Genomic DNA, 22,869 nt, shown 5'->3' with positions numbered 1-22,869 from the left:
ACATTACTTGTTCTCTCTGCCTCAGTTTCTTCATTTGCACAATGGGATGATAATATTAATAGCACTTACCTCAAAGCTTCTTTTTTATTTCTTTTTTTATGAGGATGAAAGGGGTTATCATTCATAAAACATTTAGAACAGTGTCTCATATACAGTAAGAGCTATGTAAACATTTGGTATTATTAGAAACTGGGTTGAATAAAACACATTTATCTCAAATAGAAATATCTTTTCATTTATTTGTTTTTGTGGGATTATATAATCTTAGAAAAGTAGATTTCAATCATTCGGTTTAGTCTCTTCCTCTGCATCTTTATTATTGTCTTTCAACCATCCCTTATCAGAATTACAGCATCTGATGTTCCTAAAATAATCATGTTAATCTCCTTATACTAATGCAATCTGCAATACTGAATACAAAAATATTGAAATCACAAAGCTGAGATAGCTGGCGACAGCTGGTGCCACTGATAGGGAATTTGATGCAGTCAGTGGAAGATGGGCAAAGAACTGATTGATGAGTTAAAAATTTTAACAAATAACATTATTTTATATCATTTTCTGATTTTTGAAGATGCTATGTACCATGAGTAGTAGGTCTTCCAATAAAGATTAATTTCATAGTCTACCTGCTTTTATAATTCTAGTTGTAATACTCTCCTTCAGCTTTTATCTGCCTTACATAAGGGTTCCTGTCTCCACATAACATACAGAGTCAACTACTGTGCTTTTGATAATCTTTATATATGTGAATTTTATTGAAAACCTTGATAATAGATGCCTATCATATTCGATATGAAATTCAGAGTCTGTTCCATTTAGTTCTTTATGCTTTATGGTGAGTGCTGTGTCTTTTTCTCCCCAGTACTCAATAACCATTGATGGCAGCAACAGTGTGACACGAGGAGAAAAACTGCACTTGAGAAAAGCATTACTGATCTGTTTCTCAGAGCCCATTATGGTGCCCTGGCCTTAACGACATTGTACTTTGTCACAGGACATGAGTTACATGGCCTACTTCAGTGGCCGTAAAAGTAGGAGCTTGGCAGATGCGATACTTCTCAATTGCATTTTATCCTAAGTGAGTTAAAGCACAGTTGTTACATATCCATCAAACTGAGTACAACACTGAACAGACCAAACTATTAATTGTCCTTTAGACTTGGACTTGAAAAGTAAAAGCAACATTTATTAAGTTCCTACCATGTGTTAAGTGTTTCTACGACATATGGTTCTCAGAACAACCCTTCAAGATAACTATTATTTATATCTATTTCATAGGGAAGCTTAAATAACTTACCAAAGATGACATGTAAAATGCCATTCCTTTCCTGACTCTCCAGAAGTCTTGAGCACTTCCGGTAGAATTAGGCCTCTCTGGAACCGTCATGTCCATCTAGAAGAGTACTCAATATTCGCATTGACTTGTAATTGGTTGCATTATTCCCCCACCCCCTTCCTGACCGTAGTTGAGAGAAACAGTGATAGTTAGCTGGTTCAACTGCCAATCAGTCCCTTCCCCAAAAGTTATAGTTAGGGTTAGTTTGTCAGGCAGGAATGTTGAAAAATTTTTAACATATTATTTTATGACTAAAATAATATTTTTGTAACATGTAACATATGTGATGGTTATGAATCATAGTAATAACTGGAATTCAATGTAATCTCTTGCCCACCCCAGAGTTAGCCATTTTCCTGAATGTTGTGTTTAATGTTCCCTTCCATTTTTAAAAATAATATTTTCATGTTTATATGTTCATAGGACTATAGGGTTTAGTCTTGCATGTTTGTAGAGGTTCAACAATACTAGTTGAATAAATGGGTACTTGATGCCTTTCTCAGCCATTTCTTTCTTCATGTTTGTCTTTTCTCTGGATAGTGTTACACGAGCAAGAAAAGAGAAAATCTCTTTTTAATAAATTTTCAGCTTGGTAAGTGACACAGCCTCCTAGCCAGTTACTTAAGCCGAGTACGAATCAGCCTTGATGCTTCCCTTGCCTGTCCCCATTTCTGGCATATCTGCAGGTCCTGCCTTCCTAGGTGCCAGTTCTAACCACTTCTCTCCATCTCCACTGTGGCTCCCTTGTCCCACCGTCTTGCCTTCTGGCCTGGAAGCTCTGATAGCCCCTGTTCTGCTTCTACTCTTGCTGAGTACAATCTATTTTCACATTGTAGCCAAAGTGATTTTTTTTTGGGGGGGGCGGGGGAACACAGTCACATCCTGTCATTTCCCTGCTAAAACACTAAGTGGCTTCTCGTTGCACTTAGAACAAAACCCATTCTTCTTGCCATGGCCTGCAGTTCTTTATGTACTGTGACCCCTGGCTCACCTTGACTTGATCCCCTGCTCCTGACCTGCAGCTCAGGACGCTCCTTGCACCCTGCAGGCTTTTGTGCTTGCTGTTCCCTCTACCCACAACACTTCTCCCCAGGATCATCATACGGCTGGGTCCTCTGAAACCACAAATGTCACCTCCGCACAGAGGCTGTTTCCAACCACCCCCCCGGAGCAGCAGCTCTCCCCCTTCACTCTTATCACGTTCAGCCTGTTGACCTGTTTGTCGTCAGTCACCCTCCTCTTATAATATGAGTTCTATAAGGGCAGGACTCTTGACTTTGTTAAGGAAAAAATTAATCTGACACTTGTTAAAATGGTAAGGAGGTCTTTTTGTTTAAGACTATTGCAATAGGAGTATTGCAGTAGAGGAGAGAGATTGGGCTCAACTCTGAAGGCAAGAAGGATGGTGGGGATTTATAGCCAACCAACAGAGTGACGGGGTCAGTGGGTGCAAAATTACCAAGAGCAGACATCAAGGATAGAGGAATTCTTGCTAAACTGACTTAACAGGATTCTTGCTGAAGACAGTCCAAAGACTTATACATCAAAGGTGGGGGATGAGGGACTTCATCAGATATCAAGGATGGGGGATTCTCTCTAAACTTACTTAGCAAGATTCTTGCCAAAACTGGGCTAGGCAGGCCAAAAACAGGACAGGGTGGGGGCCAAGGTTGAGGCCTAGTAAAGAAGACAGCTCAGAGGAGCCCGACTAAAATTTGGTCAAAGTGAGAGTCTTTGTCAACTTCTCGTTCTTTTTTGTATCTCTAAATAACACTAATAGAAATATTATGTATTATACATATTATGAATATTATATGTATATAATATTATATTTTTAAATATAGTATTACAAATTCAAGGCAAATGTAAATATATTACATTTTCTAGTAGACACATTAAGAAAGGTAAAAGGAAACAGGTGAAAGTAATTTTAACAATATATTTTATTTAATTCCATATAACAAATGTTATCATTTCAATATGTAATCAGTATAAAAATTATTAATGAGCTATTTTACATTCTTTTTTGTACTAAATATCAAAAACCTCATGGTATTTTACACTCACAGCACATTTCAACTCAGACTAGTGGCATTTCAAGAACTTGAGAGCTCCCTGTGGCTCATGGCTGCTGTAGTGGACGGTACTGAGGTTAGAAATGTGATCTCACACGGTATACGATACATGTTTACTGAATAAACGGGTGAATGCAAGAGTGAATTAAGGATAAAATCTATTCAGAGAAATGGCAGTTTTCTTCCCCCAAGTGTTGAGAAGACGTTGGTGCCAAGTTTTACTCCAGAGGCGTATACAAATAGAGTATGTGTTGCTTGGTTTGGGAAGGAATGGATATTTCAAATAATAAGAGAATATCACATCTCAAATATGATTTAATTTTCACTCATCCTGGTTCTGTAAATAATCCAAGGTAATGATAGAAGAAACAAAGCTATGAATTTTATCTGTGAAGGTATTTGTGCAGCTACAAAGGTTTTTTGCCAATTAGTTGCTGTTTTCATCCATTAAATTTTTTTTTCTTAAAGTGTCAGACTAGTTTTCACATACTCTCTGCAACAAGATTACTTTAAGTAACCAGTTTTCTTTTGTTCATTTAAATTCATCCTTGGCGTCTGTATTGAGAAGTTACAGGTGATGGCATTTGGCGTTGTTTATTCGCTACAAAGTGTCAGAGCAGGAACAGCTGGAGCCCTCAGCTAGGAACAGGGAGACACTGGGACTCACTGTGCGTCGTGTGGCTTCAGAACATTTCTTTTTTCCATTATTGTTCTTCCCTCATCCAACGTGTTAAATTAAGGACGAGGAAAGATCTCTTTTCCTGTTTACCACACAGCCAGGATGTCTGCCTAACTTTCTTTTTATTTACACTGTGAATGCACTCAACTGTAGAACTGAGCTCCTACAGTGAAATCTAGTGAGGTCTTCTTGAAAGCGGGCATTTCTGAGTCGGATCAACTAAATGCCCACTGAAACACTCAAGAGTCCAGAAGACTCATGAATATAGTTATCCGATATGCTGTCTTTGTCTTATTTAGTTTCATTTGATATTTTTATAAATCCAGGTAAAAAAAAAAAAAAAGACAGGAATTAGAGAACTAAAAGGGTACTTTAAAAGAGGAAAGAGATTACATTTTAGCCCCAGCTTTGTGAGTCATAGGAAAAGAATACATCCTTCATTCATTTTTCCCCCACAATTAGATTTCTTGATGGAGACATAAAAATGTTTTTGATTTAAATCTTGAATTTTTTTGGCAAGCTTTGTAAAGGCCAAATCAATGCTAAATCAGAGGTATTTACAACATCCACACATTTAATCCAAAGTGGATACTTAAAAGCCCGTGTAGATCTAAATGATGTTCTCCCAGATGGTGAATTAATGTAATTTGAGCAGGAAGCAAAGTTGCACAAATATGCAGTATTGAGGCCCCGTGCTGACTGAGTGTATCTGCACCACCACAGCACAGATGTCACTTGTCACTTTAGTGCCAGTTGTCTCTAGTTCTCTCTATACCACACACTGAAGAATGGGATTTGGGAGTTCAGTAAATTATGATTTATTTTGTGACAAATGACTTGTTAGAAATTGAAGCATTCTGTGAACTGTGTATAGAAATCACATTGGTTGTATTCTTTGTACAGGGTTTGAAAGGTGACTTGGGTCCTCATGGTCCACCTGGCCTGAAAGGAGAAAAGGTATCGTATTCACCCAGGAAAGTGCTAATCTTTTCTGAAGAAAACCCTGAGAACCTATGCAGTGACTTTTCATTAATAATGTTTAACTGCCCAAAGTTAGTTGTGTTAAAATTAACCAAAGGCTGTTACGTGAAAAGCATCTGAACAGGGAAACCTTTTGGTTCGTCTAGTCAGTTTGAAGAGACTAAATGCACAACTGCTAGTCAACATTAATTTGTGCTTGTAAGATTTTCCTTTTCTCTCCTTGCTTAACAGCATAGGGTATTCCAGCACTAAGTTAGCAGCCGTGTCCTGCATTGGGGACTCTGCTAGCAGTGCTGAGCTGCTACCGTAGTGGTGAGGCAGGTGGCCTTTGGGGTGAAGGAGGCTAGCTTTGTGCCTCAGTCCTAGTCTAAATGGTCCATTTGCTGCCACCTCTTCTCATATGCCGTTTTATAATTGGCAACGACCTTGAAGAGAGAGTTAAGAAAGAGTAAAAGCAAGAGTCATTTCGAGTGAGGTCATTGGATGATCCCAATCTGATGAAGCTTGAATGTGTGGGTGTTCTGCACTGTATTTTGTGTCCGTTCTTAGTGCATTTAGAAGTCCTTGTCTATCTTCAATATCTACTTCTGCGTTAAAGCTGATCTTGCAAATCGGTCCTCAGTGGTTGATTTAAGCTACACCAATGTTCCTTAACAACTATTGGTTATTTTTATTCAATTGTTCCCCCAAAATAATGATTACACAATGCTAAGTTTTAACTTTTCAGGTGACTATAAGAGACGAGAAAAGAAAAAGTCGTGGAAAAAAATCTCAGCATAAGAATACAGCCTCCCTGTGCCACACAGTTTGTGGTCTCCATAATGTCAGATGCTTGGTCTTCATAACTATGAGTTCTTATGAAATAAATACAGGTGCTGATGCAATAAAGCATATAGGTGACATATTTATAAATTGGAAAATAGTGAACTTTTAGATGAATCATTTTTTAAAGATTTTGAATGATTTGTCAATGTATCTACCTGGTAATTTGTATTCACATAGGTCAGCAAAGCAATTTTAATATTTAAAAATGCATAAATATAGGCAAAGCCTCTTACAACTGGTGGCAAGTGTGATGCCAATTCAGCAGAGCTTTAGAAGAGGCAATGGGACCACTTCTTGCAGCTGGAAGGCATGAAATGGGGAGACTCACTTATTATTTCTGCTGATCCTCATTCTAACTTCGTCAGAAAAATTATCTCTCGTTGTGACATTTCCCAGCTGCTCCACTGGCAAGTAACCATATTGGAAGAGATATTCTTTCTAATTTTGGATTAGTAGACAAAAGAATAGAAATTAGATTATTTTAGCTTTTCACAAGTTCTGCTGCTGCAAAAAGCATGGGGGTGCACAAGGTGATATTTATATCAGGAGAGCTAAAAGCACATGATGCATTGTTCATTGTGCGGAAACTTTTATCAAGATAAAATTCTATTTTTCTTTCCTTCAAGATTTATCTGGATATTGCTTCTATCCATTCAGAATATGTATAAGTAATATGTGCAAAATAGGACTATTGGTAATTACAGCTTTTTAAAATCTATTTTAGGGAGATATGGGACCTCCAGGACCACCAGCCTTAACTGTAAGTATTCTTGAAATCAATATTCAAAATTGAAATACGTTATCCTGTTTATTATTCACACTACATCGTGACTAAACCAAATTTAAGCCATAGGGTATTTTGAGAATTGCAAGTGACCTTAGAGTAGATCTAGCCAAACCTCCAGATTTTAAAGACGGGTGTCTGCCCACAACAGTGAAGTGGTTAACCTGAGGTCATGTAGGTAGTTACTAGCAGAGTCTGGAAGCAGTACCTATCCTGAGCAATTTCCTCTACCTTCCGTATGGTTCATAATTTTGCCCCTTAAATGTTTGATTATACATTGATTATACATTAACATGACATTTAAATTTAATGGAAGCAGAGACAGTTCTACTTACCCTGAAAACTGTAAAAGAACAAAATAAACTATAATCACCTAAGGGGTAAAAACGGTTCCCTATTTCAGCTGATTGGTGCATTCCCCCCAAACCTGCCCAAGACCATTGTGTATCCCTACGTGATTTGCTTCTAAGATCTGCAAATAATAAAATGGTGAAATTTCAGTAACAGATTTATGAGAAAAGTTTATAATGTGCACATAATGGGATTGTTCTCAAGTAAATGGCTCATCATTTATTAAGCATTTAATCATACATATATAATGCTTTTTTATTTAGATACAATTTACTGTTATAGATTTTCTTCATAGGCCATTAAGGATTCTCATTTACCTTAAAGATTTGGTCTAGGACTGACTCTAATCCTAATGAAAAAGAGGAAAGTTTTTTAAGTAGGATCATTTGTAGCCTGAGGTCTCTCGAATTTTATGTTGATATTACCTAATGACATAAATTAAGAATTCAAATCATCAGTTTTCAAAGACCTGTCCTGACTGCAGAAGGTCAGGTTTAAGGTAGTCTTCCAGCATCTGGACAGAGCTCTTCCAACAGGCAGCACGGGGCTGTCAGAGGCTGTGTGGCTTTGATAACGTTTATGTTTATCTTTGCACTTGAAAACGTCATTCTGAACAAGACGTTAATAATGCCTTACACAAATAATCTTTGCAATGCTTACTTCAAGGACAAATATTTCTTCATAAATGGAAAATCTAAGGAACCAAACAGATGACTGACTTAGGAATAACCAACTTCAATTTAAAGTGGAATTCTGTGCTTGAAGCTTTTATTTTCAAGATGGAAATAAAAACTATTTATTTGAGAGGCGGTTTTAACTACACACTATTCCATTTTTTATACTTTGTGGAGTTGATTTTAAAAATTATCTGGCAGTGATTTAGAGGTAAGCCTGCTCGTGTTGGTTGAGTCACAGCTTATTCTTCTAAGTTGTCCCCTCCGTCACTCCATTGAGTTGTCTGGTTGCCTCATCATTTTCAACTTGTGTCTGAAGACAAAATGCAATCTGTGCGTATCATTTCACCTGATACGCAATGTTGGCCCCTCAGTCAGAAAATTGTATAGGACTGTATCTATTTTGCGGATTTCTAATGACAGCTGATGTCTTCCTGGCAAGTCTCACCCTAGTGATGTCTCTTTGCACTATGCAGCTGGCGGGTACCAAGGCAATACAAGCTAATTTTTATGCTCGTCTAATGATAGGACAAGGCAAAGAGACTGTGAAATGAAATGTTTTATTTCATAAAGTAAAATATTAATATTATTTGGGTATTACTATTTATATGCATGTCATTACTTTGTTAATGTAGATAATCAACTGTTAACTATGAAATAGGGGTGAACTGAAATGAATACCAACTTACCATGCACTAAATATTTCATTGGTCTTACAGTGCAGGTTGATACATTTTGATAAAGTGGTTGATAACAATCTTCAAGGGAGCCAAAATGGCTGATGCCACCACATTTGGATTTACGAGGCACGAATATATAGGAGTCAATGAATTTAGAGTGCATCCACAGTGGTTCTTAAACCCAGCCGCACACTAGCTCCACGGAGAGCTTTAGAACATGCCGCTGTGGGCCTCCACCCCCAGAAATTATAACTCAGTAGACCTGATGTGGAGCCGGCATATTTAAAAAGCTCTTCAGGTAGTTCTAAATGTGCAACTGGAGTTGAAAGCCACTGTTTATGGGCACTATAATGGAACAAGCTTTTTTCCTACTTGGAAAATTCTTTTAGACTTTTGAAGAAGTCTGGCTTTCATCTGAAATCCAACTTAATGCATGGTAATAAAGAAATATCTCTTTCCATTAGGGAGGCATACTAGTAAAACTAAATTAAGATTGAAGCCTGCTTGGTTAAGCGGAGGAGATTAGGGCCAGGAAGTTTCCTTTAATTACCACCCTTACCCAGCCATTCAAGGACTCCTGTGGGCTCAGAAGCCTTAATGCTTCTCAAAATGTAATGTGCATTCGAACATTCAGGGGTCTCGTTCAAATGCATATTTTATTCCATAAGTCTGAGGTGAGAGCATGAGTGTCTACACTTGTGACTAGAGGATGCAGAGTCTGCTGCTCCTCAGACCACATTCTGAGCCCTAGGGCTTAGCACCCAATATTCCCCAGCTGCACTGCAGACTCACTGCCTCTTTTCGTAGGTCTGTGGTTCTCCACCTGTACTGCACATCAGAATCACCTGAGGTGCTTTAAAAACTACAATTCCCAGGCTGCACCATATACCAATCAAGTCAAAACCTCTGGGGAAGGACCCAGGCAACAGTCATCTTAAATTGTTCCCAAGCACTTCCAACGTGCAGCCAAGTCTAAGAACTAATGCTCTGAGACCGTGTCGAATGCTTTTCCCCACAGCTTCCTCTTTCCCAGCTTGAGCTAACATTTTAGAATTACTCATTGCATCAGTATTTGTATCAAAAGCACCCAATCTGATTACTTTCAGAAGCTTCCAGGAAATGCCAGACTCTCTGTTAATAACTGTGATTTGCTTCTAATTACTTGGTTATAGAGGATGGACATCTATCTCCACATTTACTAGCAAGTCCCTCAACAGTCCATTCTTGAGCAGGACCACAAGCATTAGCAGCTCGAGTATGCAGAATTCCAGAGACTGTCGAAGGGTACAGAGCTGAGCTGCCCTGAGCAAACAAGGAAAAAAAGCTGAACACTTTTTTCCCTCCAAAACATACATGCGATATTTGTTTTCCTTTATCTGTATTTTTATTAATAATAAATTGAGAGAAATAGTAACTGAGCATGTAGAAACATCGAGTGCACTCATGCAGGGCAATCCATTTTGATGCAGAACATTTTTGTGGAGGGTTGTGTTTATCGCTGTTATTTTTGTGTCCCTGTGGATGACCATGCTTCGGCTATTATTTTAAATTTTAAAAATCACATAGAACCATTTCACTTAAAAAATCTAATACGTAAAGCTATCCATCTGTTTTTATTCAATGTTACTTTGTTTCTCATTTATACTTTTTCTTGTAACTGGTTGTGTATAATTGGGTCTCAGTGGAGGAGATGGGTAGGGAGTAAGAGAGGCCAAGAGTAGAGGATGTAAGGAAAGGTAAGGTCGAGGAGGTGGTGTGAAGCACAGACCGCAGGCCTAGACACAGCTTCATTAATTGGATTCAACACAGCAGCCCCTACTCCTTCCACCTTTCCCTGTCCCGCCACCTTGAAGTCTTCTTGCTGCCAGTGACCAGCAGCTCCTCGCTCTCCAACATACGGAAACCTCTTCCTGAGAAAACCAGCCAAAAGGGTGCTGCGGTTTGCAAATGCAGTGTGCAGTAAACTCCTTCGTTATCTGCAGAAATGAGATCCCATTTAAAATTCCACAATTGAATCCCTTTGATAGCATTTGAATCCTCCTATAGCTTCATGTTCACGGATCATGTGGACAGAACTGCCTCAGACAAAAGAAAAAGCTAAAAAGAAGGAGGAGGAGGAAGAGGAAGAGGAGGAGGAGGAGGACGGGGAGAAATACAGAAGGAAGGGAGGAAGGAAGGAAAGAAGGGAGGAAGAAAAGAGAAATCTGGAGCCTGTCAAAACTTCATAGAGATTAACCGTTACGGCATTAACTGTCACATCCTTTAACCTTTAAATGTTCTGTCAGTCTACTTGACTTGGAAAAAAATTGAATGATACTTTTTGATACAACATTAATAAACTTGTGAATCTTCCCAGTTACTTCCTTTACTTTATAGCCTTTCTACATTATTCCAACAACAAAAGACTAAGGAATAAATTTAAGAACAAGTTTGTGACTCTATAAGTAGAACATCTGGAAAGTAGTCTATAAAACAGTGTCCAAGAATCTGCCCTAAATGCTTTTGTTCTGCAAAATGCCCTCTGGAGATACGGTAAGAAGAATGAAACTCCTTTCCTCTCAAAAGGTGAGAATGTGGTTGAATCACACAAAAAAAATAAAATAAAAAGAAAGGAAATCTGTGCTTGCCACCATAAACCCACTTCCATGTATCTCTCACTAGGCATATTTTCAGCAAACACAGCTGGTTGAAAATAAAAAATTTAATCAAATCACTTTGATTTCTTTGCAGCCTCTTTTTGGATGATACCAAATTCACTAATTAGTTTAGTACTAAATTAACTATTGTGTAAACATAGTAAGCTATTATACTAGCTTACAATAAGTGCAATTTTAATGTCCCAAAGAAATAAATATGAGATTCTTTTACCTGATTTAAACTAATTAGTTGATCATTCTTTCCTTATCCTTTTTCATATATCAAAATGATAGCCATTTTTTAAAAACGACACAACACCTTGTTATATTCTAAGTAATGATGATAGTAACAACAATAAATATGGCAAACGTTCATTGAGTGCTCACCACGTGTTGTCTAAACCATTCCCTAAACAACCCTGTGGGTAGAAAACAATTGTGACCACATAGCAGGGGAGGGAATTGAGGACTGGAAAATATAAGTAATTTGCCTGAGGTGACAGAGGTGATGAGTGACAGAGCTCATATTCAAATACCTGTTTGATTCTAAAACCTAAGCTTTTTTTTTTTTTTTTTTGACTTAGGCATATAATTTTATTTAAAGACGTACCATTCTCTTTTTATTCTATTTTATTTTTTCCAGTTTTATTGAGATATAATTTACATATAACATTGTGTAAGTTTAAGATATACAATGTAGTGAATTTGTTGTATATGTATATGTTGCAAAGTTATTACCACAATAAGGTTAATTAACACATCTATCACCTCATAGTTACAAGTTTTTGTGTGTGTGATGAGAATTTTTAAAATCTATTCTCTTAGCAACTTTAAAATATATGGTACAGTATTGTTAACTCTAGTCACCGTGCTGTGCATTACATCCCCAGAATTTATTCGTCTTATAACAAGAAGTTTTTATCTTTGATCACCTTCACCCATTTCCTCTACCTCCCACTCCTGGCAATCTGCTCTCTGTTTTTATGAGTTTAGTTTTTTTAGATTCCACAAATAAGTGAGACCATACAGTATTTGTCTTTTAGTCTGACTTATTTCACTTAGCATAAGGCCATCAAGTTTTATCCATGTTGTTTCAAATGGCAGGATTTCCTTCTTTTTATACATGAATAAATAAGTGAATGAATGAATAAATATATAATAAATAAGTATATCAATCAATCAATCAATATATCACATTCATCAATCAGTGAACACTTTGATTGTTTTCATGTCCTGGCTACTGTGAATAATGCTGGAATGAACATGGGTATGCAGATATTGCTTTAAGATAGTAATTTCATTGCCTTTGGATATGGAATGTGGAATGCTGGATCATATGGTAGTTCTATTTCAATTGTGTGAGGAACCTCCATACTGTTTTCCATAGCGGCTGCACCAATTTACATTCCCGCCAACAGTGCACAGCGGTTCCCTTTTCTCCACATCCTCACCAACACTTGTTATCTCTTGTCTTTTTTTGCATGTATGAGGAAGATTAGCCCTGAGCTAACTTCCGATGCCAATCCTCCTCTTTTTTTGCTGAGGAAGACTGGCCCTGGGCTAACATCCTGCCCATCTTCCTCCACTTTATATGGGATGCCGCCACAGCATGGCTTGACAAGAGGTGCGTCAGTCTGCGCCCGGGATCCAAATCTGCAAGCCCCAGGCCGCCGAAGTGGAGTGTGCGCACTTAACCGCTGTGCCACTGCTCTGGCCCCTATCTCTTGTGTTTGTGATGTTAGCCATTCTAACAGGTGTGAGGTGATATCTCACTGTGGTTTTGATTTGCATTTCCCTGATGATTAGTGGTGTTGAGCATCTTTTCATGTAGCTGGTGGCCATTTGAGTATCATCTTTGGAAAAACATCTATTCAGGTCCTATGCCCATGTTTTAACTGGATTTGTTGTAAAACCTCAGCTTTTAACTTCTACTGCATGCATTATTTAAATCTAGGGCAGGAAACGGTAAAGAGATATCACGGAGATGTTCTAAACTATTACAGTAATTAAATTTTTAAAATCCAACTTCCTTTTATCTCCAAGCCAGAGTTTAGGAAATCAAGTGCCCACCAGAGATGGGGCGGGTAATGAGAGCGTGTGGTGCAGCTCAGCGTAGACACCAGAGCTTTCTGGGGACTAGCTGACTGGGACATCGACGTCCATCTCAAAATATCAAATTTAAATTAAAAATTACTTAGAGATTGTTTAATGCAGACTGCATGCTATAATCAGTACTATTATCCAAAATAAACAAATGTTAATAATTTGTAACATTTGCTTCAGATTTTTTAAACAAACAAAAACATTATTAGATGCCTGTTTTTCTTTCTTTTCACCCTGGGGGAGCTGCTATATTGACGATGATGTTAATATTACTGCACATTTACCTCATAGATATGCAGTTAAAACAATATATTATATGTTGTGCTTTTTTCATTAACATAAATGGTATCCTCTTATAAATAAATATTTGCAAATTTTCTCCCTATCCTACTGGTTTTGAAATTCATCACTACTGATCTTGTAGATCAGTTTCGTTCTTTTTAATTGATCTATGGTCTTTCATCACATGACCGTACCACTCGGCATTTTTAAATTGGTGAACATTTGGGTTTTTTTCCTGTTTTTTCTTTTAGTAATAGTGTACCATGAATGTATTTGTGCTTGTCTCTAATGCACGTGTGGGATTTTTCTTCTAGAAGTGGAGGTATTGGGTAAGCAAGTATGCCTTTTTTCAGTTTAACAGGGTACTGCCTGATGGCTCTCCAAAGTGGCTATTCAGTATAATCACCATTTTATGAGGCTTCCTATAGTATCCCCATCTCACCAAAGTTTAGCGTTAGTGGACATTTTAGTTTTTAATACACAAAGAGCCCAGAATCAGATCCAAGCACATATGCGGCCTTGGAATGTGATCAAGGAAACCATATAAATCAGTGGGGGAAGGATAGACCACTCAAAAAATGATATTGGGCCAGCTGGCTTTCCATAAGGCAGAAAAACACATTCCTCCCTCATGATGTTTATTTTTGTATATCGACCTTTATCCACAACTTTGCTAAATTATCACGTTAGTTCTAATAGTCTGTCAATAGATTCTCTTGTGTTTACTGTGTAGATAACCATATTGTCCTCCAATTATGGGAGTTTGTCTCTCTTTTTCCAAAATGTTTATTTCCTATTTCTTTTCCTGGTCTTCTTACGTGGGGATTATGGTTATTACCCTAGTCTTGTCCTTGACTTCGCTGTGAAGGCTCTGAAGTTTCATATTATATGATCTTTCTTTTTATTGGTTTGCTTTATTTGGGGTTAGACAATCTCGTTTGAAGAATATGGTGGTATTAACCTTTTTCTATGTGAGTGTCTGAATTTTTAATTAAGTACGAACTAGCTGTATTTTGTGGCTTTTTGGTTAAGGAAATTTTCCTTCTGTTTCTAGTTTTCCGAGTTTTATCTGGACCAGGTGTTGAATCTTCTATGGTATTTTTATGCATCTGTTAAAATGCTCATATATTCCTTCTCCTTCAATACCTCAGTGTGGTTAACTACCTTATATATTTTCTGAATGTGAATCATCCTTGCTGGCCTAGGGTAAACTCTACTTGGTCATGATGGGTATTTTTACCTCATTCATGAAGGATAAGGAATTCTGGTTTGTCAGTCTCTTTTTCCTTTCAGCACCTTAAATGTGTTTTCCCTGTCTTCTGGCCTCAGTTATTTCTGATGAGAAGTCAACAGTCATTCCAATAATTGTTCCCTGTCTGCGTACATCATTTTTCTCTGGCTGCTTTCAATATTTTTCTTTTTATCTTTGGTTTTCAGCAGTTTGATAATGATGCATGTAGGTGTATTTGCCTTTAAATTTGTCCTACTTATGGTTTCTTGAATCTGTAAATTTATGCCTTTCACCTAATTTGGGGCATTTTTGTCCATTATTTCATCAAATATGTTTTCTACCCCTTTCTCTCTCTCTTCTCCTTCTGGGACTTCCATTACATATATGTTAGACTTTTTAAAAATATTTTCCCATGTGTACATAAAACTCTGTTCATTTGTTTTCCACCTAATTCTCTCTTCTTGAGAATGGATCATTTCTAGCGAACTCTTTTCAAGCTTGCTCATCCTTTGGTGATATATATATATATATATATTTCCATTCTGCTGTTAAGCCCATCCTTTGAATTTTTCATTTCAGATACTATATAGTAATATCTATTTCTCTGCTGATGTTTTCTATCTTTTCATTCACTAGGAGCCGTATTTTCCTTCATATCCTTGAGAATAGTTTTAATAGATGCTTTAACATCTTTGTCTGGTAATTCCTTCATCTGCATAATGTTAAGTTGGTCCCTGTTGACTGTCTTTTCTCTTTAGGTTTTGTTTTAATGCTTACTTCTCTGTCAAGTAATTTTGGATTGCATTTTAGACACTGTGAACAATATGTTATAGAAACTCTGAATTCTGTTATGTTTCTCTCAAGAACATTAATATATTTTTAATGCAAAGAGTTAAATTAGCTGGACACATTGCGAGCTATCTCCCCTTAGTTGGCAACAGCTGAAATTCCAGTTTTGTTCTTGTCGCCTGACCTGGGCCTCTTGGAGTCTACACCCGTGTGGTGAGGGGTTAGCCAGAGGTTTGGACAGTTTATACACAAAATTGGGGGCTACTTTTCTTCTTTCAGGATTTTACAAACTGCACCCCCTTTACTTTCCAGTAAGGACACCTGCCCTACACTCTGCCCTCTGATTTTTCAATCCAGCAAGATGGCGGCTTTCTATGTAGCCACCTGTGAGCCAGATGGAGCCTGCCCTCAGACTAAACATCTTAAAACAGGAAACTGCCCACACGCTGTTTCATTTTTCCACATGTCAACTCCTCTCCAGTATCTGCCTGCCTTTGTTGAGTCTGCAGTGTCTTCAGGTAGTTGTATGTATATTTTTTCTAGAGTTTATAGTTGTTATTTGTGGGTATGTTAATCCAATAGGAACTGCTAGGCCTTCCTGGAGGCCTATGATGTATTTTTTATGCTTACAATTTACTTACAAATTTTGCATCTGTAAACATCAGTGAGTTAGCCTTAGAAAGTCGTTTATTTCTTCTATTGGTCTCACCTTCAATATATATTAGAATCTGGCCGATTCTCACATTTCTACTACTACCACTCGGTTCTAATTATGTTCATACATCCCTGGATTATTTGAGTAGCCAATTAATGGCCTCCCTACTTCTCCCCTTGTTCTCTTTGAGTTTTTTCTAAACACAGAGGCCAGAATATTCCTTGTCATGCTTCAGTTCAAAATCTCCAGTGTCTCCCCATTTGATTTAGAGTAAAAGCCAGATTCCATACAGTGGCCTACAGGGTTTTACAGGATTCAACTCTCATCACATTTCTGATTTCAGGTCCCATTCTCCTTGCTGACTTTACTCCCCAACAATGGACTTCTTGCTGCTCTTCAAGCATGTCAGGTGCACTCCCACCTTATGGGGTTTTCGTTTGCTGCTTTTCCTACCTACCTATAGCTATATGCATGGCTACCTCTTTCAAGTTTCTGCTAAATGTCACTTTCTCCATGATGACCACACTGAACCACCCTATTTAAAATTACACACATACATATCAACACGCTTGGAATTTCTAATCTCCATTACATGCTCCATTTTTTCTTTTCGTCATATCACTTATCACTTTCTAACATATCATTTAAAATGCCTATTTACTGTGTTTCTTGTTTGTTATCAATCTTCCTCCACATTTGAATAGTAACCACATGAGGGCAAGGTTCTTTATGAGTTTGTTCACTGTTGACATCCAAGCATAGAGAACAGTGCTTGACACATAGGAGGTCCTCAAGAAAAAACTGGTGCTTAATAAATATTGACTTTGTAGTGTTTTTTAATCCTTGTTGTATTAGCCTCACTAATTTGGTTTATTAACTTTCTCTTAAATAGTTTACATAAGATAAGGATTAGTTCTTACATAAAGATTTTGGTGAAACCATTTGAACTGATGTCTTTTTGTAACAAAATTTTTTTGCTGCTTATTTCATTTTTAGTGTTTCAAGGTCATTTGTTACTGAAGTTTTCTCAAGTCAGTTTTCTAGAAAACTGTCCAATATTCAGTTTTTTAAAAAGCAGAGTGCTGGCCAAATGGGATAAATATGGGTTCCTGTGACTTGATTATGATAAAATAGTATAAATTGAAATAAAAGTCTTTGATTGCTAGTTTTAGATTTAGCCATAGCCTGCCTCATTTACCTACCCATTTCTTAGCACTTTATCTAACTCCTAGAAGATGAAATTTGGCATTTTAATCTATAAAAATGCAAAATAAGTTGTTATAAATTCAGAGTTTTTTTCTTTCAAGAGCACAAATGAAACCAAATAAAGTCTAATAGTACGATTAGTCTAATTTTGATTCTAGATGAAATTCTCTAAGCAATGGGCTTATTAACAACAAAAGAATTCTTTCCTAATAAATACATTTTGCATATATATGTACTAAGGTTTTTAAATTCCAGTTAAAAAAATGTCATCAGATCACATTTTTCCAAAAGTTCTTTGGTTCCCACCATACCTGGAACGAATGTCACAATGACACTTAACAAATTAGTTATGGGATGTCATCATCATAGTGGAATAAGAGTTTTCTAACCTCTTACCTCCAAAGAATACCAGTTTAGACCACCACCCATGAACTAGACAGGCTTTGTGGAAGTCCAGGAGTCCAGCAGAGAAGTTCCACCACACCACTGGAGCAAGGAAATCCGAGATTGGACGTACTGAAGAGGGTAAGAGGAATGGTTTCAATTTACATGCCTCACCCCTCCCCCAAGGCAGCACAGCTCAGTGCCAAGAGAGACCTTCTTGTTCTGTGATTTCTCCTGCTGGGGAAAGTGAGAGCATGTGAGTGAGCACCCAGCTTCCCCAACTGTGTAGGATGATGCCAAAGAAACCCACTTCCTTCTTGCCCCATCCAGAATACTGAGGTATGCTGTGCAACTGGGGTGTGGAGAGTGACAGGGAGAGTAGCAGGAGGGCTCTCAGAGGCATCAAAGGGATGCGGATCCTACTGTCTGCCTCATGGACTCCATCAGGGAGCTTGCCCACAAGCTGCTGGGGATTCCTCGCCTCTAAGTCTCCCCCAAATGGCCCACAGGCATCCCCAATGCTCCATGCCCCTCACCTACACATATACCTACCTCATGCCAGCTCCATGTGCATGCACCCAATGGCAGAAAGAGGTAACCTTTGCAGATAACTAGTGAGCACCTGCAGAAATCTGGCCCAACTCTGAAAGATAGGGAAAAACCACACAAAATTGAGCATCCATCTCCACCCTAAGGAAAACAAAAGGGAGGCTGTCAGCACCCATCCTGGCTATGCAATATTGAGAGAAGGCGTACAACCTTAAGAATTCCTCCATAAAAGAGAACAAGAAGTGTGCAGCAGGCATGTCCCAAAAAAGGTCGGAGAAAGCCTCAGAATCCCTAACAGGGTTGACGGAAGCTATTTCTCTCCCAAATCTTCTTAAAATGTGAAGACAGCAACACAAGACTTCAAGGAATATGAAAAATCAAGGAAACATGACACCAAAGGAACACAATAATTTTCCTGTAACTGACCCCAAACAGAAAAAGATCTCCAATTTGCCTGATAAAGAATTCAAAATAGGGCCGGCCCTGTGGCTTGGCAGATAAATGCATGCGCTCCGCTACTGGCGGCCCAGGTTCGAATCCTGGACGCGCACCAACGCACCGCTTCTCCAGCCATGCTGAGGCCGAGTCCCACATACAGCAACTAGAAGGATGTGCAAGTATGACATACAACTATCTACTGGGGCTTTGGGGGAAACAAAATAAAAGGAGGAGGATTGGCAATTGATGTTAGCTCAGAGCCGGTCTTCCTCAGCACAAAGAGGAGGATTAGCATGGATGTAGGCTCAGGGCTGATCTTCCTCACTGAAAAAAAAAAAAAAGAATTCAAAATAGTCATTTTAAGGAAGCTCAGTGAGCTACAAGAAAACTCAGAAAGACAATTCAATGGAATCAGGAAAACAAAATAAGAAGTTTAACACTGGGATAGAAATCACAAGAAAGAACCAAACAGAAATTCTGGAGCTAAAGAATACAAAGAATGAAATGAAAAATGTAATAGAGAGCATCAACAACAGACTAGATGAAGCAGAGGAAAGAGTCTGTGAAGTGGAAGACTGGTGCTTTGAAATTATCCAATCAGAAGAGAACAAAGGAAAAAGAATGAAAAGAGTAAAGAAAGCCTACATGAACTATGGAATATCATTAACAGAAAAAATCTATGCGTTGTTGGAGCCCAGAAGGAGAAGAGAGGGAGAAATAGGCAGAAAGCTTACTTAAAGAAATAATGACTGAAAAATTCCCAAAGCTGGTGAGAGATTTGGACATCCAAGTTCACGAAGTTCATAGCTCCGCCACAAATTTTAACCCAAAATGATTTTCTCCAAGATGTATAATAAAATTGTCTAAAATCAAAGACAAAAACAGAATTTTAAAAGCAGGGAGAGAAAAATTCCTCACATACAAGGAAATGCACATAAGGCTATACACAGACTTCTCAGCAGAAACTTTGCAGGCCGGGAGAAAGTGGGATGAAATAATCAAGTGCTGAAAGAAAAAAAAAAGCCAACCAAGAATACTTAATCCAGCAATGTTGTTTTTCAGAAATAAAGGAGAGAAAAAGACTTTCCCAAACAAACAAAAGCAGAAGGAGTTTGTCACCACTATACCTGCCTTACAAGAAATGCCAAAAGGAGTTCCTCAAGCTGAAAGGAAAGGATGCTAATTAGTAACATGAAAACATATGAAAATATAACACACACTTATAAAGTGTATAATCAATTCAGAATACTCTAATACTGTAATATAGTGAAGTGTTAACAATTTGACTCCAGTATAAAGGTTAAAGGAAAAAGTATTAAAAATAACTATAGCTACAATAATTTGTTAACGAATGGACAATGTAAAAAGAGCTAAATTATGATATCAAATACATGAGATGTGGATTGGAGTTTCAGTAAAAGGGTAGAGTTTTTGTATGTAATCAAAGTTAAATTGTTATCAGCATAAAATAGATTGTTATATCTATAAGAGGTTTCCTGTAAGTCTCATCGTAGCCTCAAAGCAAAAACCCACAGTAGATATACAAAAGATAAAAAGAAGAGAATCAAAACATGCAACTATTTAAAATCATTAATTCACAAAAGAAGACAGGAAGAGAAGAAGAAAGGAACAAGGGAGCTACAAAACTGCCAGAAAATAATAAGATGGCATTAGTAAGTCCTTACCTACCAATAATTACTTTAAATGTAATGGATTAATTTTTCAATCAAAAGGCATAGAGTCGCTGAATGGATTAAAAAAAAAAGACCCAACTATATGCTGCCTACAAGAGACTTACTTTTGCTATCAGAGCACACATAGATTGAAAAAAAAGGATGAAAAAATATATTTCCTGGAAATGGAAACCAAAAGAGAAGGGGTAGTTATATCAGAAAAATACTCTTTAAGTCAAAACAGTAACAAGACACGAGGAAGGTCATTAGACAATGATAAAAAGGCCAGTTCATCAAGAGGATATAGATTGTAAATGTATATGCATCCAACATCAGAGCACCTAAATACGTTAAGCAAATACTAACATATCTGAATGGAGAAATAGAAAACAATATAACAATAGTAGGGGACTTCAGTCAAAAACCTCCCAACAAAGAAAAGCCCAGGACCAGATGGTTTCACTGATGAATTCCACCAAACATTTAAAGAAGAATTAATACCAAGCCTTCTCAAAATCTTCCAAAAAATTTAAGAGGAGGGAACACTCCCAAACTCATTATACAAGGCCAGCATTACCCTGATACCAAAGCCAGATAAACACACAACACAAAAACTACAGACCAATATCCCTGATGAATTTAGATGCAAAAATTTTCAACAAAAGACTAGCAAATATAACTCAACAGCATCCTAAAAGGATTATACATCATGATCCCTGGGATGCAAGGATGGTTCAACATACAAAAATCAATAAATGTGATATACCACATTTATAGAATGAAAGATAAAAATCATATGATCATCTCAATAGATACAGAAAAAGCATTTGACAAACTTCAACATCCTTTCATGATACAACTCTCAACAAATTGGGTATAGAGGGAACGTACCTCAACATGATAAAGGACATATGTGACAAGCCCACAGCTAACATCATACTCAATGGTGGAAGGTTGAAAGCTTTTCCTCTAAGATCAGGAACAAGACAAGAGTGCCTACTTTTACTACGCCTGTCTAACTTAGTACCGGAAGTCCTATCCAGAGCAATTAGGGAAGAAAAAGAAATAAAGTGCATCCAAATCAGAAAGGAAGAAGTAAAATTGTCTCTATTTGCAGATGACGTGATCCTATATATAGAAAATCCTAAAGATACCACCAAAAAGCTGTTAGAACTAATAAAAAAATTCAGGAAAGCTGCAGGATATAAAATCAACATACATAAATCAGTTGAATTTCTAAACACTGACAAAATATCTGAAAAAGAAATAAAGAAAGCAATCTTATTCACAAAGGCATAAACGATAATAATATTCTAAGAATGAATTTAACCAAGGAAGTAAAAAGATCTGTACAATGAAAACTATAAGACTTTAGTGAAAGAAATTGAGGAAAATACAAATAAATGGAAAGATATCCTGCATTTGTGGATTAGAATAATCAATATTGTTAAAATGTTCACACTACTACCCAAGGCCATCTATAGATTCAATGCACTCCCTATGAAAGATCTAATGGCATTTTTTGCAGAAATAGAAAAAACAATCCTGAAATTTGTGTGGTACCACTAAAGCCTAAATACCCAGGCAATCCTGAGAAAGAACAAAGTTGGAGGCATTGCACTTTCTGATTTCAAGCTATATTACAAAGCTATATTAATCAAAACGATATGGTACTGTCATAAAAATAGACACATAGACAACTGGAACAGAATTGGGAGCCTGGAAATAAACTTTGCCTATACAGTCAAATAATATTTGACAAGGGAGCCAAATATACTCAGTGGAAAAAAGACAGTCTCTCCAATAAATGGTTTTGGGAAAACTGTATAATCACATGCAAAAGAATGATTACACCACTCACAAAAATTAACTTGAAATTGATTAAAGACTTAAATGTAAGAGCTGAAACTATAAAACTCCTAGAAGAAAACATAACGAAAATCTACTTGACATTGGTCTTGGCAATGATTTTTTTTGGCTATGACACCATGAGCACAAGCAACAAGGCAAAAATAAACAAGTGAGACTACATCAAACTGAAAAGCTTCTGAACAGCAAACTAAACAATCAACAAGGTGAAAAGGCAACCATGAAATGGGAGAAAATATTTGCAAACCATCTATCTGATAAGGAGTTAATATCCAAAGTATGTAAGGAACTCATATAACTCAGTAGGAAAAAAAAATCAAATGATCACATTTAAAAATGAACACAGGACCTGAAGACATTTTGCAGAGAAGACATACAAGTGGCCAACAGGTACGTGAAATGGTGCTCAACTTCACTAATCATCAGGGAAGTTTAATCAAAACCACAATGAGATATCACCTCACACCTGTTAGAATGGCTGTTATCAAAAAGGCGAAAAATGACAAGCTGGCAAGAATGTGGTGTAGAGGGAACCCTTGTGCACTGTTGGTGGGAATGTAAATTGGTGCAGCCATTATGGGAAACAGTTATGGAGGTTCCTCAAAAGATTAGAAATAGAACTACCATATAATCTAGCAATCCCACTTGTGGGTGTATATCCAAAGG

At 37.3% G+C, this 22,869-nt stretch overlaps 1 protein-coding gene across 1 annotated transcript in view; it reads left to right on the top strand.

The window, feature by feature from the left end:
• Positions 1-22,869, top strand: part of COL19A1 (collagen type XIX alpha 1 chain) — a 297,565-nt gene that overhangs the window by 119,410 nt on the left and 155,286 nt on the right. The window contains exons 12-13 of the mRNA XM_058553922.1: positions 4,997-5,050; positions 6,624-6,659. Coding sequence (XP_058409905.1) covers positions 4,997-5,050; positions 6,624-6,659 — 90 coding nt within the window. The remainder of the gene's footprint in view (positions 1-4,996; positions 5,051-6,623; positions 6,660-22,869) is intronic.

This window comes from Diceros bicornis, chromosome 14 (genome assembly GCF_020826845.1).
Source record: "Diceros bicornis minor isolate mBicDic1 chromosome 14, mDicBic1.mat.cur, whole genome shotgun sequence".
Lineage (NCBI taxonomy): Eukaryota > Metazoa > Chordata > Mammalia > Perissodactyla > Rhinocerotidae > Diceros > Diceros bicornis.
The sequence above is the reverse complement of the archived record's forward strand: the minus strand, read 5'-3'. Positions and strand labels throughout refer to the sequence as shown.